We start from the raw sequence: 27973 nt of genomic DNA on the forward strand, positions 1-27973 counted from the left end.
GTTTGCCTCTAGGGTCCACTGGATTTGCATCTGCCTAGAAGCAAGTTCAAATTTGAGAATGTATGGCTATAACTTACTACATCAGGGTATTTCCACACCAATTAAACGTGTGTAGGTTTAGAAAACAAGAAGCTTCTCACATATATTAAGGGGATACGATATCAAATTTTGTGGAAACATTTTAGTTGAAATTGAAAATGCCCAAACAGAGTTAGCTTAGGGATACAAACTCAAGATATGCAAAATGGTATGCAATGAAGGCTTCAGGTAGAAAAATAGCAACTTACATCATAGCTCAATGATGTTTTCCATGATGAAGAAATTTATTGTAGGCCAAAGTCATCAATGATTTGGATTTGTGATAAAGAAAGAAATACAAGTTGAAATATTTTCAAATATCCATCATCAACAGATACGCCATTAGTCATTTCATTCAACTTAAGTTGCCAACATGGGAAGACAGAAAAGATCCAGATACCATATTGTATTTGTCAAAACTGCAAGAGCTTACAATCTTGATATTTCAAATAGCATGAACTTTCTATCCTGATCTTCTAGCCGGGACAAACATTAATCACCAACTTATACAGAATATGTTGCCTACACATGTTCCTTGAATTCTTACTGAATAATATATTAAGAAATAGGTTTTTCCATTAAGAGTTAATGAGTCTTTGAGAATGTGATTTTCCAGCACAATTATTTCCAAAAAGTTGAGTTCTAATTTGAATAAATTTACCTGGTATGGTTAAAGGAATCATCCTAGGGATGCCATTAATAAGGGTGATTAATTATCTAGTACCTCCACATGTTGAGAGCTACATCAGTCACAGATATTCAACTTGGCCAACATTATTTATCTGGCATTGTTCCTAAAGGAAGGGAAATTATATCATCTTCCCAGGTTATGTTTCTCACATGTGATAATGTGATCAACAAGTGTCTATCCAGGCCTTCTACAAACTTCTGCTTTCTCAAGGTCCCCAGTAGTTATATCTGATGTCAAGTAACTTCATAAGCCACAATGTCAGATGCATCTGTGAAAATAGTAGATTGACCACAATCAATTCTTTCCTCAACAACTTCCTGGTCGCCATTCATAAGAATTAAACAGATGTACCAAATTACACTGTTGTATTAATTTCTTTGCCAATGATAGGCATATGTTTGGCCAAGCTGGAACTTGTAAGACATTGTAGATTTTAAATGAATCATCTAACAACCACAATGCTTGAATATTATAGACAGATGCAAGACATGCTATATGTTATATAAACTATACAGAATCATGTCATATCCCAGAAATATATATTTTTTGAGCATCATGCTAAGCAGTGTATTACTCCAATGGCCCACAATTAGAAGAAATCAAAGCCACCAATATTATCACCATGAAAAACTTAATTGAATTTGCATCTGTTCTCCCATTGGACAATCTAAGCACAATTACAAGCTCAAAACTTTGCATATTCCAGGAAACCATCGGTGTAGAATAAACAACAAACTTCCAGCAATTGCACCAGCTCTGTATGGTGAATCTCTTAATGCCAAATTCACAATCACAATAACATATACTTGTGCTTAAATCAAAACATGAGGACTGTAAGTAAACATGTACATTGAAACACTTATCAAGCAAATATTCAATTACTCTTTCCACTCCAAACATCACTATTACTTTTAAGGAGTTGAGGCCAATTGCCAAAAACACACAGCTTTGTTAAAGCTTCCTCTTGATGCGTTTTTTAGGACATTTCGAACATAGAATAAAATACCAAGTATTCTATCTTCTCTTGAACAAATAAACCTCACATGCTAGATAATGTGATCAAATGAGATGACTCCAAGGTTTACAATGCAAATGATCGACTTTATGCTCAGGATGGACTCAGTGATGTATGATGTGATATTACTAGAATCACAAGGGGACTTTTGTTTTCATGAACAATGTTGGAACATGGAATCTATACTAACCCACTTGGATAATAAAGACAAAAAGACAGGCATAGGAAATCTAATATACTCCTAAAAACAATGATGATAATGGATGATACTTCGATAGACAAATTCCATAAAATCAAGCCTTGCATCGTCATGATGACAACAACTACACAAAACTGATGCAATCTTCTAAGGAAATGGAAGATTTTCACACTAGAAATGCATCACTCAAATATCCAATGTTGGCACAACTTGAACAAGTATCCACAATCGAACTTGCACAATGATTAAGCTCAGGCTAACTTTACATTGTAGGTTATAATCAGCAAACTACAAAAAAGTATGAATCAAGGAATTCATCACAATATCTTCATAAGCATCCACCATGATCAATTCTAATTAATCTTGAGAAGTAACAAGGAACCATGCAAAATGAGGAAACAGCACAATGATCCACCATAACTTCGCTGAAATCAAGTATTTTATTTCCACGAGTCTTAGCAACAATTTCTTCTTTCTTCCTCCTACTCTATTGCTACTTTTAATTGCTAACTATTATCTACCTACTAACTATTAACCTTTACAATGAGAAAACTGAGCCTTATATAGAGGTCTATTTACAATGAATGGCTCAAATTGATTTGAAATCAATGGTCGAGATTACAAAAAAATCCCCTAATTAAGGTAGTTGTAACTACCACTACATTGAATTGGACACCTGTCCATCTTTGATTTCTAACCAATGAGAAACTAGGTTAGCTATGCTTGAACAAACTTCGATGAAGTGCCATGTTTCACTAGCTCCATCCTTGAATGAGTCAAGTTCAATGAACTTACACGTATTGATGTGGCACAACTTGATTGGTTTGATGATGACTAGGACACTACCTTAGCTACACCATGTAAATCATTACAAAGTGTTTGTGATTGAGCAATATCTCTTGATAGTCAACATTATCCCGTTACTCAATGTGATGATGCTCAAGGCATATTCCCAAAATGTATCATCCAAGTGATCAAGTGAATTTTCTAACTTTTCTTAACTCTTTTGGAACTATATGCTTGATCACATTTCACTTTCCATTTTCTTCTTTGGGAATTTGCCTTCTCGTGATGCATTTCACCTTGATGATGTTTGATGTAGACCTTCTTTGTCATGATGCCTGCTTTCAACTCCGGAATATTGAATAGCTTCCTTCTGGAATATTTTCATGATGTTTAGAAGACTTGGATTCCTTGATGTAGAGTTCCTTTGTTTGAATTGTTGGGTTCCTTGGTGTAACTCCTGAATTGTAGAACATTCCCTTGATATGATTGATTTCCTTGTAGTAGTTATGAAATCCTTTGTCAAGTCCTCATGTTGAACTTGGATTTCCAAAGGAAATCTAAGGTCATTGTACAATCCACTCCTACAATAATGTTCTTCCTTGAATCCTTTCTATCTCCTCCTTAACGCAATTGTATACTTGCTATCTCATCAACGCAATCGTATGTAATGTGAAATTTTGTGAAAATGTGTAATGATGTTATCTTATTCATTGATTGATGTTTATCTTTCTTGAAAGTGACACTAGTAGTATTGCACTTTCAGATTATTTTATTTTTATTCATTTTTGCAATGGTGCTTTTTGCCTCAAGGACTTATTTTGATTGTTGAGAGGTTGCCTTGTTGAATTTTTTTATTATTGCCTACCTTTCTTTTATAAGATTTATATTGTAATTTTCAAATCTTTTTTTACATTACTGGTTTTTGAGGCTTTCATAATATTTTTGTAACTACTGGCAAGTGTGGTGGAATGTGAAAACTATAAACTGCTATATCCAAGAGGGATCTCTAGCAAGCCTATGGGAGTGTAGATGCATTGGGAAATGTTTATTGTGAGGATGGGGGTTCAAAATCGAACCGGTATGGGAAGGTCGTGATCCATTTCCCCCTACTTCTTGTGAGTGATTCTCTTTGTACCTTCTTTCTTGGAGGCTAACCTGCTTACAAAAACAACGAGAAGGTACTAGAAAACATATGAAGAGGTCCTAGGAAGGGGGCCTTGAGACCATCTTTCCTAATATCATCATGGTTTTATGGATGCTTAGTGGTAGTCCAGTGACTCTTCAGCTACATAGTTTTTTAGATTACAGTAGCATGACAGATAGATATATAGTTTTTGGCATTGTTCACCCTCATAAATCTCAAGTTGTGAGCCAATGTTATGTTGTGTTGATGTTTGTTGGTGTAATGTCCCCTTCTCCTCAGTGATCACACGTGAGTTGATTAGCCTATTTCATGTCATCCCAATAGGCTGATTTGGAGACTGTTGACGTGTATTTTATACACCATCATACACAGAATAAAATACCAATAGGCATCTTATCCTCTCTTGAGAAAATAGTCTCTAACTGCTGAAGATTCGCATAAAGGATCAGTTAGGAAGACTCCAAGGTTCTGGTTAGTAGGGTCTCTACGTGTGGACAAGCTTCCAGCGGTATGATGTGATTTGCTGTTTCCTTCAAGGGGTCTTACGCATTCTGAAAGTTCAAGATTTTACTAAACTAAAGAAACTTTTCAAAAATAACAAAAGAGTAGGGTTTGAAAAAGGTCTAATCTAGCCTAACCCTAAGAATGACTTCGTATGGACAAGACTTGGCAAGATTCAACCAACTTCAATTTTGCCATAAGATAACAACTCAATTGAATTTGATCCGATCTTCTAAGGTAACAAAATGATATTCAATACATCAAAGATCAAAGACACTACCACGAAGGTACATATCCAAGATACAATAATGATTGAAGATTAAGGGACTCAAAGTATTCTCCAGTCGACCACGCAAGGCGTTCCTACAATCAGCAAGAAGCTAGTGGTTTGGATTACGAATCCTACCAAAGATCAAGTCTCACACAATGTCCTTCAAATTAACACACTACTTTGATTGAGCATGATTCAAGTAGATTAAACAACCATGAAGATAACCAAGAAAGTTGCAACAAAACACCATAACTTCAATATTTTATTGATTTCCAAGTCATCATGTACAACAATTGCTTGAATTCCTCTCTTCAAAACTCAATCTTGCTACAAAATAAAATTGCTTCTAACTTCTAATCTCTTAGCTATCTCTCTTCTCTATTACATCAACTATTGACTATTAACTATTACCAAATGAAATGAAAAATGGGGGTATAAATAGCATCCCCAATTACAATGAAAGGTCCAGATCGAAAGTAGATCAACGGACAAGATCATGACACCTAAACCCTAATTAGGGTTTGTTACAAATGGCCTCCTTTTTACTGAACAATATTAAATACATAGCCAAATATTAAATTTGGCACAAAAACCTAGGAGACATAAACCAATGACAAATAAGATGCCATGTCATCTATAACAACCTTTCATCTAGAATCTTATTCCCTTTCCAATGTTCTTTTTTGGCATATGCAATGAATCTTGTCACGATTCCTTCGATTTCTACAATTGGAATCTCGGGAAGATTCTTCATACTCTCTTCCAAGTGGATGACCTGATCGAATGCATCTAGAAGAGCTGCGTCCCAAGTAGATTCAAGTTCCTTTGTTCTTTCAATCAGGAGCATGGTGGCAAACATTTGATCATATTGCTCATCTGTAACATTTGCGTCCTTGCAAAAGATGACCTTGATTCTATCCTCTAATTCCTGCATATCCACATCTGTCTCGACCTCGATCCTTCTGCCAAGAATGGTACGAAGTACCTCAAATACTCTGTCCTGGATCGGATTGATCACCTCCTCAACTTGGCCACTGTATGAGATCTATCCATCCAACTACTTGTACGTTGGACCATGTTCCTGAATCTTTCTGCCTCATTGATTGATTGAAGTGGAAGTGCTTGCACTGGTGATCTAGCTGGATCCTGACATCCCAAAGGTTCATTGATGTGACTGAAATAAGTCCTCCATGCACCGACCTCTCTCTCAAGCTTTCTGTTCTTCTCCATTTCTTCTCTAAGCTTGTCTTTCAATGCCTCAAATGAATCGGTGGCATCATCTAAAGTCTGCTCTGCTGTAGATGGTCCTAGCTCAAATGTCTGTATATCATATTCCTCTGCTAGGATCTCACCTTCATATTTGTCTACTGCCGGTGTAGCTATCTGCAATTTCCTGGATCCAGTCTCATCTGGAATCATCTTGGACATCTTGGTAGCCTTTCTCTTCTCTGTTACTTCATGGGAATGTCCAACAAGGCTCTCTAAATCAATTGCATTGTCCTCGTCCTCTACTACGATCACCTTGGTTAATCTTTCCTTCAACCAATCTGGGATAATCGATCTTGTTTCTTGAACTTGAATCTCTTTGTGCACTATTTCTTCTTGTCTGGGAGGAGATGTCATTTCATTGTCCTCTTTATCTTCATCTAAATCATAATCTTGGAGAGATCCATCTGGTGACCCTTGCTGTGCCTGTCCTTCCTCTTGCCTATCGTTCTGTACCATCGATTCCATGGATTCTTCCACTTGAATTGTTCTCTTCTCGGGTCTAGAAGATGTACCGGATGATCGATCTCTGTTAGCCTCTTGTTTCTTCTTGGAAGATTCTCTCTTTCCAAGTCTCTCTTTCCTCTTCGAACCTCTTGGATGGATATTGCCCTCACTGGCACATCGAAGGTTACCTTCACCTGAATTTCTAGGATTAGGATTGCCTTCACTCACACTAGCTCCACCTTCGGCTGGTTTCTCTTCCAAAGTGAAAGTCATAGCTATGCCTTGTTCTCTCAACTTCTGATGTTGTATGTCAACCCATCTGCGAGTACAAGACAAGACTGGTGCCATCAAAGTATCTAAATCCACGACCTCGGGCTCATTCCAATCTAACCTTATTGTTTTGCTTTCTCGATCATAGGAAGACTGGATATGTCTGCCACTGTCCTGAGCTTGGTCGGCCACTCTGTAAATCCTGCATTTCCTGATGAAATCCAAAGGCAATCTCGAATGCATTTTCCGTTTCACTTCAAGATCATCTAAGAGATTCATCATAAAATCTTCTATTTGGTACTCATGCCTAAACTTTCTACCGACTGTCTCCTCTAAATGTCCATGTGGATCAAAGCTTTCTCTCAAAGCAAAAGATGGAAAAGAATACAAGGCTAACTCCTTCTCTGCGTCATCCATGGCTAAAGCATTAGGACATACCTCAACTAAATTACCCAAAATGATAGGTACTGGAACTCCATTCTGATGTCTGTGTCTGAATGCCTTTACATATGCTGCCAACTGTCTCGTTACTTCAAGTAACACAATTCTATCTGTCGGATATCTCGGCAACATGTATGGAGGTAAAGGACATCCATGCACTCTAATATAAGTGAACTTGGGAAACTGAATGAACCAAGCACCGTACCTCTTTATGAATTCCTGTGCATCCTGAGATAATCTGTTGTGAATTCCACCTTGCAACGCCCTTGTGATGTGCATCGTGAAGGTATCATTAACTAGCTTGTAGTTGCTCCCTGGCGGATGATGCAAGTAGGCATAGGAATCACAAGCTCTGACCTCGCTGGGTCCTCTTCCAATCACTCCTCTGTGAGGTAGTCCTGCGTACTCAACACTCCTAATCAAGGCATAGATGACATATGAACTCATGTGGAAGGACTTAGTAGCCTTGAGTCTCCTCAACTGTACGTCCAAGCAATGGCTAATCATCCTAGCCCAATGTATCGTACCTTTTCCTTGAACTATCACTTGGATGAAGTAGAACATCCACTTCTCAAAATAGAAGGCATGAGGGGCTCCTGTAACTCGGTTGAGCATGGTAATCAAATCTCTGTACTCCTCCTGGAAATCAATCCTATGCGGTGTGTTCGGGACCTTGCTCAGACAGGGACAGCTCTTGAGTAACCAGTTCTTATTGATAATGCTTAGACAAGCATCTGGATCATCTTCGTACATTGATCTGGCTCCTTCTATGCTCTTGTATATCATGTCCCTGTGCTCTGGAAGATGGAAAGCTTCACTTATAGCTTCCTCTGAAAGGTACGCCAAAGTGTTTCCCTCATTGGACACGATCGTTCTGGACTGTGGATCATAGTGACGAGCACACTCGATCATCAACTCATGGTACTGAACAGCTGGAGGAAAGCCGGCCGCCTTAATGATGCCACTCTCGATTATTCTCCGAGCGACAGGTGATGGCTTGCCAATGTAAGGGACCTCTCGAAACTTCTTCGTGCTGAAGTTACCCAAGTTTGTATCTCCAATGTTGCTCCACTTCGACACGATCTTGGTCTCCACTTCTTCGGTCTTTTGATCTTCTTTCATGAGAGCTGAACGACTGGTGGATGCTCCCGCCTTTGGGGTCGCCATAACTACACAACATTTCATAATGAGAAGCTAGATATTGCAATAAATAACATAGATTAGAGAGTAAATTTTAGGAAACTTCATGATAAGTCTTTGAGTTATCATTTCCTAAAATAAAACGTTTGACCTAGGAATTCAAAATTCAAAATTCAAAATTTAGACTATGACGATTAACGAATAAAACAATAAAACCAAATCGCCATACCTCAAATCGAGAGCTAACTCTAGAATGCAAAATAAAAAAGGATTCGCCTAGGCAAAATTGACGTATAAATAGTCTTCAACGCAATCTCTCCTTTTAAAATATCAATTTCGCCACCTTTTGAGTCTTTGACGTGATCTCCTCTATCCTTGGCAAAGCAACGTTCCTCTTATCAAGTTCGCCACCCTTCAAGTTTTTTTGACGTGATCTCCAATGGATTTGACAAGCTCGCACAAATGGAAACCTCAAGTTCGCACCACCTTGCTTGGAATGAAATTCGCTCCACCTTGGATATCAATTCGCACTTTCCTTTGATCGCATATGAGATGAAAATGATAATGTGAAAATAATGATTTTCACCTCCCCTTTATAGCGCTCACCTCTTACCACCATATAGGCCGACTTTGGTAAAATAAAGCAATTTTTAAACGATTTTTTAATAAGTAATAAAGGCCGACCTCCATATCTTAGCGCTCTTTTGATTTTTTAATTAATAATTAATTAAATGCCTTTGTTTTTAAATTATCAAATTCGATTTTTTAAAGGCAAAATAATTAATAAATGTTAAGCGCAACATTTAAATGCTAATTTATTGAATTTCAAAAATTATCGATTTAGCATTTAAAATAAATTCAAAAAACATTTGTTTTGGGCGCCAAAATTTGAAAATGAAATATACATACCTCATCACCCTGGTCCCTGACTGAGGGACAGGAGCGATCCATCAATTTGGTCTTAATCTTTGCACTTTTGACGTCCAAAGTCTTCATCTCCACGTTCGAATCGATATTTTAGCTGGGTCCTTCGAATTTGATTGACTTGATTGTGCGAAGGAGTGTCTTTAAATGTGATATCGCCCTGGTCCCTTGGAGAGGGACAGGAGCGATCCTTGTCTTCTAGCTTGAAATTCATCATTTTTGATTCTAACTCTCCGTTCATTGCCTTCCAAATGGCGTTTTAGACCCTTTGCAACTTTATTTTGCTATGATCTTCGAAGGATAACATGTGTCTTGGCAAATATCGCCCTGGTCCCTTGGAGAGGGACAGGAGCGATCCTCATCATTTCTCCTTGACCTGGCATCTTTAATTTCTAATCTTCATTGTAGGGCGAATAATAACATTGTTTGTTCATTCCATGCTTGTTCCACTTGATTTTTGCAAGGCATTTAGACTTTAGAAAGATTATCGCCCTTGTCCCTTGGAGAGGGACAGGAGCGATCTTGAAGCTCTAGTCCAAATGCATCACCTCTCAAACTTGGTTCTTCGTTCATTGCCTCTTGAAGGACGTCCTTGATCTTGCGTGAACTCGCCTTGACATGCATTTAAAGGAAAATGAAGGATCCTATGCAAATCGCTCTGGTCCCTTCCTGAGGGACAGGAGCGATATAGTCTCTTTGTTCAATTTGATGATCATTTAACGTTTAACCCTTTTGCATATCACATTGTTATGATGCCTTAGACCTTGTGTGATCTGCAAAAACCTTGACCTCACGTGATTTTTGAGAGATTTAGCCAATATGAATAATATCGCTCTGGTCCCTTGGAGAGGGACAGGAGCGATCCTTGTGTCCTTGGTCAAATTTGCGAACTTTTGATCTTGGTTCTTTGTTCATCACGTTCCATATAGCATCTTTGACGTTGCCTATCCTTGCCTTGTCTTGGTTTTGAGGGAACATGGGTATTTTAATAAAAATCGCTCTGGTCCTTGTCCAAAGGACAGGAGCGATATAGGCCTTTTGCACAAATTGGTAGCATTTTAACGTTCAACACCTTGGTATATGACCTTCAAAGGACGCCTTGAACCTTTTACGACCTTGTAAAACATTAACTTAACGTGATTTTTGCATGAATTGGCCAATATATTCAATATCGCTCTGGTCCCTTCCTGAGGGACAGGAGCGAACTTCAAGTCTTTGGGTTCATGCTTGCGTTCTCCAACTTGCAATTGTCCTCATTGGGTAAAACGTGATCCCTTGGTCTTACTTAATCACTTAATGCTTGTTAATCTTTCGAAATTTATGCCTTTATGCAAATTTCGCTCTGGTCCCTTCCTGAGGGACAGGAGCGAATTAGGTGTTTAGGTCTTTTGTTGACATTTGGTAATCTTCAATTTATCTTCAATGAGTTCACTTCACCCTGTTTCTTGCCTTCAAACTTATAACTTGCTTGATTTTCGTCCAGAACATGCCCTATGAAGAATATCGCTCTGGTCCCTGGGAGAGGGACGGGAGCTACAATGTACTTCGCCCTGGTCCCTTCCTGAGGGACAGGAGCGATTTTGGCATTCTGGACCACTCTCCTTCATGTCGGCACTTCAAGTTATATTCATTTGATAAAACATATCTCCTTGGACCTCTTCAAATCGTCAAATCATTAAAATCTTGCAAGGACAAAGCAATATTTGATTTGTAGCTCCGGTCCTTCACTGAGGGACAGGAGCGATTTTGCTCCTACAGGCCAAAATAACATGATTTCACAAGTTTAATCAATTCACGAGGCAAAAACAAATCATTTCAAATGCCTGGGATCAAAAATCAAAAAGGTCAAAATTAGTCAATTGGACAAAATTCAAATTTCACCTTCAACACTTAGACAAATTTAAGCTCTGCACTCAAAAATTCCAATTGAAAATAGACCATTTTGACGAAAACATTGCATTCAAAATTTGCATTCTACGAGAGAAGGCTCAAAAAGCTCTCAAAACTGACTGGATCTTGGCCTAAAAAGACGGTAATTAAAACCCTAAGGCTTGACCCTAAATCCAGAAACTTGACAATCTAACAAAATCCTAAAACGAAAGCGAAAAACGAGCGAAAAACGAGCAAAAAGAGGGGGTCCCCATTTGCAATGGGGCGATGTGTGAAATGGTCACAACAGAGACATAAGTGATGATTTGCTGGACTTGTCCTTAATTTTCATTGGTGAAGAATAAACAAGGTGAAATATTATTTTATTGGGTTTAATATTAATATTTGAAGGAAAAAGTCACTTTATGTTATAAAATGAAATTATAAAAATGATAATTAAGTCATAAAGTGACTTTATCAGGACATATAAAATATAAAGTCATTTTATTAAAATTATTTTTCCTCCTAGACTAGGCAGACCCTCTTGGAGAGGAAAAAATTCATTAAAAATCCCATAATGAGATTTGAGGTCCAGGGTAGTTTGGGAAATTATTATAAAAGGGTCCTCTACCTCTTCCAAATGTCATTATGTGATTTTATGCTATTTCATGTTTCTCCATAGTTTCTGGTCTTGACAGGGACAGCCATTTCTAAGGACGGAAACCCTTGGAAATTAGTGGATTGGACGGAAACCCAACTCCACGTAGAGAGATGGATTCATCCAAGGTTCAACATTGGGCTTATTTACAGGTTGTGGAATCCATTTGAGCTTCAAACAGCTAGGGTTTGAAGAAGAAATAAATTGTCAACGAGTGTTTAGAGTTATTTGCAGATTGAAGGCAATATCACTTCAGTTTGGGACATCTTTGGACATATTTTATCATCAAGGTTGCTGGCAAGCATGTGGGAATGGAATGGTACAGGTTTTGGAGGGCTTTCATGGTGAAAATCTCATCATACGAGTGACTGACATTTATATAGGAGGTCACCAATTTAATTACAGTCAATGGTTAAAGGTTGTTTTTTCACTTTCTCGGAGCCACAAGTTCATCAGTTTATCCTTATCCCTAGCCACCTCATTCTAGGGTCTAGCTGTTTGGTTTTGTGGAGTTTTGAACAACAATGAAGATGGGTTTTATCTTCAGACTTTCAGGGCAGCACTTCCAGTCTTATATTGTAGTATTCCCCTTAAATTTTTTTGTTTTTGGCAATAAGAGTTACAAGCAAACACCATAACCCGTTAAGGTTAGAGAAATAATCCAAACTGCTGAAAGTGAACCCTTCAACCTTTTGTTCACCGAGAGCCCAATCTAGGAGGGTGAGATCATACGGTGTTCCAAGGATCGTTAGCACCATAAATCAAACTGAAATTACAATGCACGGGCGGAAAACCAGCCCCTTCTGCTTATCCAGCAGGATAGAAACTGAACTCTTGGCGGTAAACCAGCCAAGGGAAATAACAAGAAACTGAAACTCAATCACTCTACCGCGAGTTTCAGCAGGAGGACACTACATTAAGCTATCACTCTACAGCATATTTCAGCGGGAGGACAATTGCATAAAACTTATCACTTGACCACTTATTCAGTGGGAGGACTGAGTACATAAAATGAATTACAAAGCAAGAAGGCGGCTAAGCCAGCCTCTTCCACTTATGCAGTGGGAATTACAAATAAGAACAGCAAGAATGATTGATCAGTACTACTGAAACAATCTTACAAACTAGAGATATGAGATAAGCTAAGAAACTTAATGCTGATCTCAAACAATCCACTATCAAATCACACCACACTTGAACACTACTGCTGTTCTAATTCTGCAAGCTAGAAAACACACCATCCAGCCACTACCGGAAACACCAAAACACTCATAACTTTCTCAAAACTAACCGGAATCACACCAAATAAAATGCAAATGACTAATATAACATAGGCAACCAATCCAATACCTCAAACTTGCAACTTGGAATCCTTGAATGTGTTGCACACATCCCAAGGTAAGTCTGAAAATGGCGCTACAGCAGCAAACTTCAATTTGCAACCAAAAATTGCAATGACCACCAAAAGCCACGCCAAGATAGGAGAATGATTGTCTTCCCAATACGCTTCCAAAGAGCTGATACCCAGAACGATGCAATCACTTGATCAAGAGGTGTGATCAAAATACGGTTTCAGCAACTCCGCGACCAGCAACAAGGAAACACTCCAAAATCCAGACAAAACTCTCCACAATTTGCAAAACACTCACGGACAACACTGGAATTACAAGAACACAGCTAGGTACTATCTTCCAAGTACGAAACTGAGACTTAGCTAGGAAGCCACACTTTGAAGCTCAAATTTTCAATCGCCAAACCGGCAACATAACAATGCAATTTCATAAGATATCCAAATGGAAGGCCAAGCACCTGTATTTATAGTTTTTTCCTCTAAAATTCAAATGTAAATGCTCCCAAATTCACCTCACCAATTTGCATTTCATTTCACTCTCACATGGCGTCCAAATGACATTTCATTTCATTTCCCAATGTGGGCACCCAAGTTGCATTTTAACCAATAATTCAACAAGTTCAAACTTGCCTAAGTCTTCAATAATAACTTAATGCATTCTTCAAATTTCAACGCTTAACTTAGGAAAATATAACATTGATATTAGATAAAAATATGTCTTTTCCTAAGTCGCCCAATATATCATTAATTAGTAATAAAATAATTAAATGTTAAACCTTAGGATAAGGAAATAATATTTAATTAAATCACTTGTGACTCCAATACTAATTATCAACAAAATCCAGGATGAAGCTGAGCAATGAAGACCACTCAACTGCTACAGGATCAGGACCCTGTCCAAACTACTAAAAATAGAATTGCTCAATACTACCACTTACTAAAAATAGTAAGTCATGAAATACTCCGAAAAACATGATCTTCGCACCCGGAGAAAAGAGCTTGGAAAGCTCAGTAAGACAGCATCATCCAAATAGCCAAACCCTAACTTACTAAAAATTGTAAGTTCTCACTTCACCAAAGAATCAAATGCATGTTATACCACCCTGGAGCTCATGAAAAACCCAGAAGGAAACCATAGATAGAACTGAAGAATTCCCTCCTGGTAAACCCTAAAAAGCTCGAGCAAAACTCCACAAAAGTTGGAAACCCTAATTCTCCTTTCCAAATAGCCTAGGGGTCTCCGGAATAAGCCAATGGACCACTGAACTAATCATTGCGAAGAAGGGGACATTACAATCCGCCCTTCCCAAAATTGCTTGTCATCAAGCAATGCTATCACAACTCCCAAAAATTTTAAACTGATCCGCACCAAAGCAAGTACGATTCCAAGGTCCCATGCCCGTCTCAAGAAGAACCCACCATGCTAATGCTGCGCCACTCTGATGACATCAGTGAAAACATCACGCCAAAACTGCACTAACCTCCCTTGTAACTCCAAAATGTTACCATTCGTGATGCTCAGATTGAAAAATCTTGAAGGACTGACATCACTATCGTGCAACATTTCATGCCCATAAAGCTTTGAGTAATCAATATCAAGAATGCCACTATCTATCACAAGTCTGTAAAATAGGAAATAAAGTCTACACAACTCACAATCAAACTCCACAACATATCTCCCCAAGGTGTCAAGCGGAGCCATGACTGTAAATGTGGCTTCTCCAAATCTCCCTGCAAAGATGAAAACAATCCTTTGCAAGAGCTCAACAACCTCATCCCCATAGCTCCACATGAATCTACTAGGCCTCAATTGAATTATTCCGATACAACCATGGAGACTTCTAAAATCTCTTATAGTTCCTACTTCAAGCTCCTCAGAATGAAGAACCATAGAGAGCAAAGGTTCTCTGTCCCAATCATAAGTAGAAGAGAGGGCATAAGAATAACCACTAGTTAGAGCTTGAACACTTCCCATAAACAGATACTGATAGCCCCAACTCGCCATACCTCTCATTTGATACCATAAACCTGTTCTGCCAAGAGACTGTGAAGTCTGAAAAAGAGTGCACCAACAGCCCACCAAGTCTGAAATGATTGACTTGAGATCTGATTTTAAGAAAATCAGCATCCAAGTATATGAACAGCTGCTGCACCACAGAAAATCGTCGTCCAAAACAACACATCTGCTCATATCCAAGGCTGGAAAACACCTCCAAGCAATCTCCAATTGAAAGCCATCACTTGCATGACCAAAGAAATTGCACCAACTGCTCTGAATGAGAGAAAACCATAAAGTGAAGTGGTTAATTTGCACCAATCAGCAAGCCCAAATCTAAAAATCTGATCCATTCTTTTCCAAAGAAGATGCCCAAAAGTATGCATTTGTTCAATGCTCCAATTTTGAAACAATATCTCATAGTTGCAAATTGCACCTAGATCCCAAACTTTGCAATGTGATCCACCCTCATCACTGAAGTCAAAAGGAATTCCCACATCAAACTTGAAAAGTGGATTAACAAATGTCCAATCAGCATCTATATCAAACAACGGACTATCAACCTGCTGATTACTATCAGAGTCATGCTCTACCCAAACATTCTTCTGCTCCAAAATCACTTTTTCAAATCTTTGGGGACAAAGAGCAAGATCATACCCATCTCAAACAATGGGTTATCAACAATCTGAAAAGTATTTCCTTTTTCCAACTTAGACCAACAATCCTGCTGTCCTAAATCTGAAAATTCCAATTTAGGACATTGCTCAAAGACTTTTAGAAGTTGGTCAAGCTCATTTTTCAAACTATGAGTCTCAACACCATTGTTCTGAAAAACAATTTTTGATTGGTCCTCTAAATCTGCCCCTTGAATGTCATCATTTTGGCATAATTTAAACTCACAAAATAGGACAGCCTCTTGGTCATTAGGAACTTCATCATTAGCTGCAATATTTTCAGCTTCATAACATGAATCTCCATCCAACAATCTGTTAACCTTTTCCTCTTGTTTAACATCTTCAATTTTCATCTGCTCTTCCTCTAGAAGCACATGAGTGCATTCAACACTGTTACTAGCTCCATAAGAAACATTAAGACATTCATCATGCACAACCTCAAATATTGTTTTTTCTTCTTCTTGAATGACAACCTCATCAATGGTTGGTGCATGCATCACCAAAGAGTCTTTGTGAAGCACTGTCTCAAAGTTAGGTGTCAAACCACCAACTCCATCATTTGTCTTTGTATTAAAGATATTGTTTTCAGACTCTTCCGTATGTTTCGATTTTACAAGAACCTTTACGAACCCCATTTTAATATCTGGATCCTTCATCAAATTAATCAATCCTTGCATTAACTCACAAATAGACTTATCTGTAGTAGACATTTTTTCAAACTCTGAGATGCAACCAAAAAACCACGACCCAATAGGATGGTAGGGAGAACTTGTGCTCTGATCAATTTGAACACACAAGCTGGCAGGAAAACTAGCTCTGATACCACTGTAGTATTCCCCTTAAATTTTTTTGTTTATGGCAATAAGAGTTACAAGCAAACACCATAACCCGTTAAGGTTAGAGAAATAATCCAAACTACTGAAAGGGAACCCTTCCACCGTTTGTTCACCGAGAGCCCGATCTGGGAGGGTGAGAGCATACGGTGTTCCAAGGATCGTTAGCACCATAAATCAAACTGAAATTACAATGCACGGACGGAAAACCAGCCCCTTCTGCTTATCCAGCAGGATAGAAACTGAACTCTTGGCAATAAACCAGCCAAGGGAAATAACAAGAAACTGAAACTCAATCACTCTACTATGTATTTCAGTGGGAGGACATTACATTAAGCTATCACTCTACCGCGTATTTCAGCGGGAGGACAATTGCATAAAACTTATCACTCGACCACTTATTCAGTGGGAGGACTGAGTACATAAATTGAATTACAAAGCAAGAAGGCGGCTAAGCCAGCCTCTTCCACTTATGTAGTGGGAATTACAAATAAGAACAGCAAGAATGATTGACCACCAAAAGCCACACCAAGATAGGAGAATGATTGTCTTCCCAATACGCTTCCAAAGAGCCGATACCCAGAACGATGCAATCACTTGGTCAAGAGGTGTGATCAAAATATGGTTTCAGCAACTCCACGACCAGCAACAACGAAACACTCCAAAATTCACACAAAACTCTCCACAATTTGCAAAACACTCATGAACAGCACTAGAATTACAAGAACACAGCTAGGTACTATCTTCCAAGTACGAAATTGAGAGTTAGCTAGGATGCCACACTTCGAAGCTCAGATTTTCAATTGCCAAACCGGCAACATAACAATGCAATTTCATAAGATATCCAAATGGGAGGCCAAGCACCTGTATTTATAGTTTTTTCCTCTCAAATTCAAATGTAAATGCTCCCAAATTTACCTCACCAATTTGCATTTCATTTCACTCTCACATGGCGTCCAAATGACATTTCATTTCATTTCACAATGTGGGCGCCCAAGTTGCATTTTAACCAATAATTCAACAAGTTCGAACTTGCCTAAATCTTCAATAATAACTTAATGCATTCTTCAAATTTCAACGCCTAACTTAGGAAAAACATTGATATTAGATAAAAATGTCTTTTCCTAAGTTGCCCAATATATCATTAATCAGTAATAAAATAATTAAATATTAAACCTTAGGATAAGGAAATAATATTTAATTAAATCACTTATGACTCCAATACTGATTATCAACAAAATCCAGGATGAAGCTGAGCAATGAAGACCACTGAATTGCTACGGGATCAGGACCCTGTCCAAACTACTAAAAATAGAATTGCTCAATACTGCCACTTACTAAAAATAGTAAGTCATGAAATACTCCAAAAAACATGATCTTCGCACTCGGAGAAAAGAGCTTGGAAAGCTCAGTGAGACAGCATCATCCAAACAGCCAAACCCTAACTTACTAAAAATAGTAAGTTCTCACTTCACCAAAGAATCAAATGCATGTTATACCACCCTGGAGCTCATGAAAAACCAAGAAGGAAACCATAGACAGAACTGAAGAATTCCCTCCTGGTAAACCCTAAAAAGCTCGAGCAGAACTCCACAAAAGTTGGAAACCCTATTTCTCCTTTCCAAATAGCCTACAGGTCTCCGGAATAGACCAATGGACCACTGAACTAATCATTGCAAAGAAGGGGACATTACATATATCTGTCATTAACTCATCATTATTGGAGCAGCCAGCAAGTGATTTATTCATCGCAAGGAGTTGGTCAATATTGAATTGGGTTTGGATGAATTGAAGACTCATTTCATTTTATGCAAAGATCTGAAATATATATATATATATATATGCTCTAAGTGCTTATGATTTTATCTGAGTTATATACACTGCTGTTATATTGTTCTTAGGTCATTATCAGCAATATGTGCTTGTCAATTTGCTATCTATTCACGGCAATATCATAAATGAAAACATAACACCAAAGACCCAATCCAAACTCCATTAAACAAGTCAAAAAATTCAAAACAGCAGGTGCAAAAATTATATCAGTATAAGCAGGGGTTCTTACAGTTGGGCATATGTGTTTACTTGTAAAAATTGTTGTGAAGTGGAATGCCAGAAAGTTAGTGACAGAATTTGAAATATATGTAAAAGAAAATGTCGTCTTGAATGTGACTTGATTGAGATCATGACTATAAATTAAAGAATTGGTTAATAACGTTCAATGAGAATTTGACTTATATATGTGCAGTGTTATAGAATTAAATTAATAAAAATAGGGATAATAGTTTGACACTATTTGGTTGTGTTTGTTGGAAAAATAAATATATAATTTCTCTAAACTCTTCAGAAATTGTCATAAACAGAAGAATTTGGTGTTATCATTCTTGTGCATATCATGAATGAAGTAGTTGTCTGCGAATATGTAAACTATTTATGTTATAATTTAATCTTCTGATGGAATTCTTGTAGTTAGTTAGTATGCTCAAAAGATTAAATAGTTAAATCCATGTGATGATGAGGATTTTATACATGTACCTCTTAGAGGACTTCCACGAGAAAGTCAAATCCCAAGGGGGAGGATGTGAGACCCCACCCTCTAAGGTTCTATTTGACTTCGTGTGTTGATGATGATGATGTGACTCATGCATGAAGTTTTCATATATTGGATGTTTCAGGAGTGTTATGGACATTAGTTCTGTTCCTAGACATAATTAACGTTCGTAAGGATTGTCTTTTAATTATCATTAAACATTGATGCACTAACGGATTTTCTTGGTTATGAATATATGGTGATTATCAAATGATTTGCCTTCTATAGTTCCTAATGACTCAAGTGTTTTCTTGATGATATTATGGTTTTTGGGTGAGAGTTTAGGTAGGAGCATTACACAATAGATGTTCACTATCCTTGGGAGTTAAGTAAGGTCCCATTTGGACTACTTAAATTCTCCTCTACAAATTGTCCAGCAAAGTCCTCCGACCCTAGACATTCCTCTATTAGTATTCTCATATCTTGCAATGACACTTTTGCAGAAAAACACGCTATTGACAGTTCCTACCTAAGCCTTTTTACAAAAGAGTGCCATCACAAGTTTCCAATCAAAGTCTTCCCCATTGAGCTTCATCACCTCCATGCTTCAATGAGGACTCATTTCCTCACGGGGCTCTTTGTACTTGTAATTTATTATCTTGTTTGGAGTTCAGTAGCTACATGTCTACCACCCATTTGTAATGTTTAGACTTCTTTACTGCTTACTGCTGTTCATTTTCACAACCCACTATCCTCTTTACCTATTATTGTTTTAATGTAACTTCTTGTACTTTCACTCCTATTCACTTACTTTCATAATTTGTTGACACTAAAATAACTTATTTCAATCTAAGATAGAAGCCAGGGAATATTTGAATGGAATTGTCAAGTCTATTAGTAACTTAGAAATGGATATTGGTTGTTATTCAAGCAAGAAGAACAATATTTATCTTCTTTAAAAGGTATTCTCACTACAGAAACAATCACAAAGAGCAACACCATTTACTTGACACACAAATACCATAGAGTACCTACTTTTTGATATCTTCATGTAGCATAGCACATAATATTCAATCCTGACTATAAAGATACCCTCAACTAAAAGAGAAATTGCCCCCATATCATGCTTCCAATCACACAACACGGGAATCCAACAGCTTACTAAATTGCAGAGATGACAGTGGTCTAATTCTGAAGGGATCTCGAGCACTTGAGAGTGACCCTGGATCAATTCCCTATGTAAACATGTGAGCATTGAGTCTTCATGCCAAGTAACATTTTTAATAAGATTGATACAAATTTTAAACCCCAAGCCTGACCAGCTTAAAAAGTTAAGAATATAGAATATCCAATACAAATTACCACCCTCTCTACTTCCATAAGTTGGGATACCACCTTAGATGTTCAGAAATGTATTATGGGTAAGTGCTACTCTATCATCATTCATCTCCACCTGACTCACATATCCCATATGTACCCAGCTTTTGCTAACTTAGATGACCTAATGCTTACATTCTTTTGGATGAACCTTTTGTTCACTACAACTTTTATGGTCTTAACTTGTTGCCATTATCATATGGCTTCCACTAAAAGAATGAACATTAAGGACATAATGTTTTCTCATTGTCACTATGAAATTCCTTCACTATTGTTATTCAATTGTCTGACTTATTGTTCACCTTGCGATCAAACTCTTAGATGAATTTGCAGACCACTGGTTTGGGTATACCAATATAGCAGCTGCCGCAAGACAAAAACGATCCTTCTTTAAAACTAAAACAGCAATGCCCCTGAAATGCCTATAAATAAAGGACAGCATATTGAGAGGCCAGAATTTCCTATCCCATATCTTGCAGATTCTTTTGTACTCGTTCATTTTGTATTATTTATTTTCAGCATAAACTTTCTTACCAAGAAGAAAGAATCATCCATACCCAATCATGAAGATCAAATAAAGTTTATAAACAGCTATACATGATCGAGCTGCAATTGCCAATTGGGCAGTATACATGGTTGTCAAACACATTCTAGATTCACATCCCACTAGGATCAGAAAGGGGGCATTACATTAACAAGCTAAATTCAACCCCATTTGCTAATTGAATCTTATCCAATGAAATCAATGTGCAATATACAGTACACGCTGCATACAAATTCAAAGAAACTTACCAATAGCAAACAACACAACATCTGCTGTCAATTCATCACCGTGATCTGTGAAAACCTTAATTCCCTCTTTGGTCTTTTCGAGCTGGAAAATAAACATAATGATTACAACAATGCTATTTCAAATAGAAATCAGAAAGACAAAGTTAATCAGGAGAATTGCTTGAAGTACTTTTGATAAACTTGTATTGGGATGCAGGTTGACACCCCTATTTTCTAAGTTCTTTGCAACAACAGCTCGCATTTCATCATCAAAACCTCTGCAGTGAGCATAGAAATTAGAACATATGATATCATAGATATAAAAGGCTATACAAGACAACATTAACAAAAACAGGGTTAACCAAAAGAAAAACAAGCTCAGAAATGTGTTTTTAAGAGAACAAATACTATTAATGTGTGAAATTCATGCAAGAGTACAGAATGCTTCATGCACTCTTTTGTTAGAAAAGAATAAACAATGTTAGTTCAACATTCAGCTTATATTGACCCCACTAAACAATTCCACAAGAGATGTGATCACCCCAAGAAATTATAGAAATGGTAATAATTTGACACTAGGCAATATATAATAATAACTAAAATCTGGCATGTTGAAACACATCACTAAAAGGAAATGTCCTATCCCAGTGACAAGCCAGCAGAACAATCTACCATGCAAGATAGTTAAATGTGCATTGTCTTTTTGTATTCAGGTCTCCCAAGAACACCAAGGACACTAAAACACCTTGTAAATATAAGCATCTAAGAGACCTGAAGTTCACACCAATGTATAGCATATTCTCAGTTCTGAGACCTTTATAATGAAAGATACCAGACCCATGCTGACATCAATTAACACTGGCCCCCCAGTGTGACAAATGTAAAAATATGCCACTAGTGTGTGCACTTAGGAAGCTCCAAGGGACAGGAAGCTGGAAAAAACAAATAATGAATAAGCACAAATTCTGACTTGCAATAAACCACACTTCTGGACAAATTCATTGCTAATAAACATACCCCCTATAAGATATTGGCACTTGATCCCCCAACCCGATTATAGTTCCCTGGTCTTCAGTTGGTCCGATTGTGGAAGGTGGTTGTTCCAAGAGCCTGAGATAGTCAAGAAAGGGCATGGATTAGCCCCAATAGCCAGGGGTTGGTCCTAGGATTCTAAGTGCTAGGCTGTATATTCATTCTATAGGGTTTGTTTCTTATAGACAATAGGGGATAGGTAGGGCAGCCAGTTAGATAGGTAGGGTTGCCCCCGCCAGCCACTATAGTACATAGGTAGGCGTTGGTAGGGGCCCTACCGAGAAAAGAAGAATTGGGAGAAGAAACTATACTATACTAGAGTTGCCACCCTATATATTCTATCCTAGAATATAAGGGCTCTACGATAATGGTGAGCAACCTATCTCCTCCCACCCACGCCGAGAGGTGGAGCCCTATCTATAACACATATCTCAAGGAAGGTTCAACCCTATCTATTCTATCTTGATTTGGGATCTAGGTTTCTGGCATCAAGAAAAGGCAATCGTTCTCCTTCTGGCAAAGTGGTTGTATCACATGTAGAATAGATGGTGGCATCGCTCTCCTATATACACTACCCACATAGAGCCAAGACACAAACAACCCTACTCCTACCAACCAAGACACAGATTTATATCTTGACCAAAATGTTTATCACAAGAGACAATCTAAACATCAGGAATATCATTCAATAAAATAAATACATATACTTAAAACTTAACACAATTAGTTTCTTTCGAATGAAAGTAGAAGACCCTCAATGTCAAAACAAAGTAGATCCACTTTACACCTAGAAAAAGACTATGGGCTAGGGCACGCTAGTACTAATACAAGAAGAATGTCATCTCACTAGTTTGTCCTTATCTATGTATGAATCAATTTTATTTTACGTTATTAGGTCCTTGTATTTACACTACCATCCTCGTGCGGGTCCAAAATGTGTCTCAGTTCACCTCAAGTATTGCACAAGCACAATGAGTTCCCTATGGATCCTTCACTCCATTTGAACTAAGAAGGGTCAAAGAGTGTGAACCTATAGCATAAGAGGGAAGTTTGCATTAGTAAGGATATTACTTGGTTTCTTTGCACCCACAAGGTCTTGAGATGCAGAAACACACAAGTTTCTTCCAAGCTAAGGTAAGCTTATATCAAATGGTTTTTCACAAAAGACAATCTAGACATCAAGAGTATCATTCAATAAAAGAAATGTGTTTACTTAAAAATTAGTACAAGTGGTTTATCTGAATGAAAGTAGAAGACCCTCAATGTCAAAACACAATAGATTCACTTTAAACCTAGAATAAGACTATAGGCTAGGGCACATTAATACTAGTACAAGAAAAATGTTGCCTCACACTAGTTTGTCTTTATCTCTATACAAATCAATTTTATCCTATATTATTGGATCCTTGTATTTACCTTGCCATCCTCAAATGGGTTTGAAACATGTCCCGATTTGGCCTGGGTACGCCCAAGTACTACCTAGGCACCCTAGCTTCCCTATGGGAAAACCCAAGGTGTTTGGGCAATACTCTTGGCATACCCGAACAAACCCAAGCATACCTTCAGCTTGCAGGCCTTCAAAAACATATAAAAAAGTAATAAAAACCATTTTACAAAAAATCTCTTTAAGGTATAACAAATATTTCACTCCAAGTTGTCATTGTTGGATTTTGAAAGCTGGTTCATTTATTTTGAAGCTGAAGGCTACAAGAGAGCTAAAAATACACCAACTAGGGAGATACATTTGCACAAATAATGTGAATATTTCATATTTTAAAAGTTTTGAATTTTTTATTTGAAGAATTTCAAAGTTTTTTCAAAAAAACTCGTTTTTTTTATTTTTAGTTTTGAATAGTTTTTGATAAAGTAATGGCAGGGGAATTAGTAGACTTCGTAGATGGTATAGTAGGTATTGCCCTAAATCTAGAATAAGATAATGTTGGAGCTGTCTTAATGGGTAATGGCTTCATGATACAAGAAAGCAGTTCCGTGAGAGCAACAGGAAAAATTGCTTAGATAGCAGTAAGTGATCCATATTTAGGTCGAGTTGTAAACCTGCTAGCTCAACCTATTGATGGTAAGGGTAAGATTTCATCTTCCAAATCATAGTAAGGCGTTATAATGCCTTTTCTAAAAAATTTTAAGTTGTAGGGTTATTAATTTGTAATGGTTTTTGTTTAGGTTAATATAGAGTGGCTGGTAGTTCTAATTCGATTGCCCCAAATGCAGAGTCTTTCATTTAAATTTGTTTCATCATCACCTCTTTGGCGACATACGACAATGATTAAACAACTTCCTAGTGGTAGGGGTTATCACTGGCGTTGTATCCATTGTGCAAAAGAGTATATGAGCTCGTACTCTTGAGTGAAATCTCACTTGCGCCCTACTCATTTATAGGGAACAAGTGTTTGTCCTAGGCCAAACAAAAACAGGTTGCTACAACATCAAATATCAACTATTATTAAACAACAAGAGGATGCCAACATAGAAAGTAATAATTCAAAGATTCTTGCACATCCTCTCACCAAGAATAGCTTGCAAAATCTCCCTATGGTTTATCACAACCAGCTGACTTGAATCCTATCGTGCCAATGCCACCATCTTTTGGAGATGAGAATGTTCCAATTTCACACAAAAAGAGGCATTGGAAAAGGCCTTCAAGAATGAAGCTGTAATGTCCCCTTCCAGCCAGTGATCACTCTTGGTGGAGAATAGCCTATTCAGGAGGCCCGTAGGCTATTTATGGCAGAATTAGGGTTTCCATCTTCCGGAAGGCTTTTGAGTGGGAAGCAGTTGGAGTATGGGATTTCTGATTGTGGAGTTTTTCTGGGTTTTCAAAGAGCTTCGCAGCAATGATGCATGCATTGCGTTCAGTTGAGGCTTGCATACTTAGTATTTTTAGTAAGTAGGGTTTGAATAGCACATTTTTGGGGGTTTTTCAAGAGTTTTCCAACAATATGACATGCAACTTCATCTGACTACTCTTCAGTGGACTTACTATTTTTAGTAAGTAATAGTTGATCCCAATTTCTGCCCTAACGGAGTTGGGAGTCACTTACTATTTTTAGTGTGGAAATTTTTAGGGTTTCAATCTAGTCTAGCAGCACCGGCTATTTTTGGCAGTTATGTGATGGCTTAGTGACTCAGTTCTATTCTTGGTAGGCATAGTTGAGTTCAGAATGCAGTTTAATGGACTTGGTCATTTATCATTAAAATGACTTAAGTTAATATTTTTATGACATTTGGTATGCAAAATGGTTTATTAAATATTAATACTTTGTCCCGAGTTTAATATTCAATTTTTAAATTGGACAACTTAGGAAAGAGGGAAAATATTCTATTCATAAGATTTTATTATTTCTCCTAAGTCAGGGGTTGATAAAGGGAAAAGTATTTTGAAATATTATTTGTGGACCTCGGTCAAGTTCGAACTTGTCTAGGAGAGGAAAAAATACATCTTGGGTGACCATATACTGGTGTAATGAAATGAAATGCAGCGCTCATTTGGGTGAAATGAAATGTCATGTAATGTGGGCGAATTTGGAGGTGTTGAATTTGAATTTCAGTGAGCAAATGTTATAAATAAGAGCTTAGGCTCTCTTTTCCATATCTTTGAAAACTTATACTGTTATGCTGTCGGATTTGTTGATGTTTTATAGCTTCGGTCGGAGAAGTCTCATATGTATAAGTAATGCATATTATCATTGATATGTATATATACATATTAATATATATAATAATAATAAGTGTCATTATTATTATATATACGAATATCTATATATACATAATTTATATTAGTTAATTTTTAGACTTTCAGATTAATACAATACTCAGAAAATAGAAATCTATCTAAATTTCCAAATTAATGTTGATTGTTGTTAGTGTTAGGATTTTCCAGAATTAAGCATAAGTAGAGAAATGAACAAAATGAACTCACAACACACAAGTACCCTGGGAAAACCTCCTAGGAGAAAAAAAAACCAGCAAGAAAGATCCTCAGATCTGATTATGTATTAAGCATAATGTTCTGATGACAACTTATCTCTTAGGGCTTTGATGAAGGAGTTCACTCAGCAATTAGGTCAGCACACAAGCTGCTTCTTAGGTTGTCTTCATCAATCAACAATAGGTCTGTAGTTTTCTGTTCAGGTCTGCACTTATCCTTAGTGGATGAATCAACAATCAGATCTGTTCTTTCAGCATTCACAGGCCTGCTACAGTTCTGAGATAATATGCAGGGCCAGCACCTCTACTTGGATGGAGATCGCACTTTCAACTGCAGAGATGACAATGAAGGAGGAGCTACAAAGTTCGCACTTGACTGGAAATGAATTCGCACCTTTCTGATGTATTTCGCATTAGCTGGTTGCAGACCGAATTTCACAATTGATGTATATGTTGCAAGTGTCAGTAATGTTTCATTTTGCATCTTTATTTATATCCATCTTATCCTTAATTAGGTCGGCTTTAGAATGTGGTATTTTGGCGCCAAAGATATTTTATCTTTTGATTTAGTGTAGCGTGTCCTTTTAAGAAGCTGGCCCTATTTTATTTGAACACGCCACATAGTAAAGAGGGCCCAGCCCCACACGCTAAAGGAGAGGCTAAAGGGCCCATCCCTTTAGGGCGGATTCCAATGTTGCCTTAGGCAATTGGAATCCACTCTTCACCCTAATTTAACCAACAAAATATTCTGTTCATAAGATTTTATTAATTCTCCTAAGTCAGGGGTCGATAAAGGGAAAAGTATTTTGAAATATTATTTGTGGACCTTGGTCAAGTTCGAACTTGTCTAGGAGAGAAAAAAATACATCTTGGGTGGCCATATACTGGTGTAATGAAATGAAATGCAGCGCTCATTTGGGTGAAATGAAACGTCATGTAATGTAGGAGAATTTGGAGGTGTTGAATTTGAATTTCGGTGAGCAAATGGTATAAATAAGAGCTTGAGCTCTCTTTTCCATATCTTTGAAAACGTATACTGTTATGCTATCGAATTTGTTGATGTTTTATAGCTTCGGTCAGAGAAGTCTCATATGTATAAGTAATGCATATTATCATTGATATGTATATATACATATTAATATGTATAATAATAATGTGTCATTATTATTATAATAATAATGTGTCATTATTATTATTATATATACGAATATCTATATATACATAATTTATATTTATTAATGACTACACAAATTGGAATATGAGCACCGGATCTAAAAGTATCGATTATATTGATCATTTCATTTGATCAATTTAAATCGACTCTCTACATGAAATAAATTCGATGTATATTTATTGATGTGCATATCGACATAAGTCGATCTCTTTTCAAAGACTACTATGGAAGTCGTTACTTACAGGTAACAATAATGATAAACGATTTGAAGAATCGTTAAACTGCTAAACGATAAGAGGAATCGGTGTTTGATTATTAACCGAACAAATAACGATTAGGTATAGTTGTCTTGCATAACCTTAGGTGTAGAGACATCTCAATGAAGAGACATGTCTCCACGTACGTGGAGGCATGTCTATTCATCGACATGTCTCCACGTATGTAGAGGCATGTCTGTCCATTGACATGCCTATACCGTAAGGTATATATCATGGTGCAGTTCGAGTTTAATTGGTAAGTACAGTAATTATAAGTGCAAGCCTTTTAGATATCAATCTGCTTCATTCAGCAGACTCCCATATAAATTACGCATT

At 37.3% G+C, this 27973-nt stretch overlaps 1 protein-coding gene across 1 annotated transcript in view; it reads right to left on the bottom strand.

Moving 5' to 3' along the window:
* LOC131063618 (glutathione reductase, cytosolic) overlaps positions 1–27973 on the bottom strand; it is a 186736-nt gene that overhangs the window by 61362 nt on the left and 97401 nt on the right. The window contains exons 9-10 of the mRNA XM_057997498.1: positions 21420–21507; positions 21251–21332 (exon numbers count right to left, since the gene is read on the bottom strand). Coding sequence (XP_057853481.1) covers positions 21251–21332; positions 21420–21507 — 170 coding nt within the window. The remainder of the gene's footprint in view (positions 1–21250; positions 21333–21419; positions 21508–27973) is intronic.

The sequence above is a fragment of the Cryptomeria japonica genome, chromosome 4 (assembly GCF_030272615.1).
Source record: "Cryptomeria japonica chromosome 4, Sugi_1.0, whole genome shotgun sequence".
Taxonomy (NCBI): domain Eukaryota; kingdom Viridiplantae; phylum Streptophyta; class Pinopsida; order Cupressales; family Cupressaceae; genus Cryptomeria; species Cryptomeria japonica.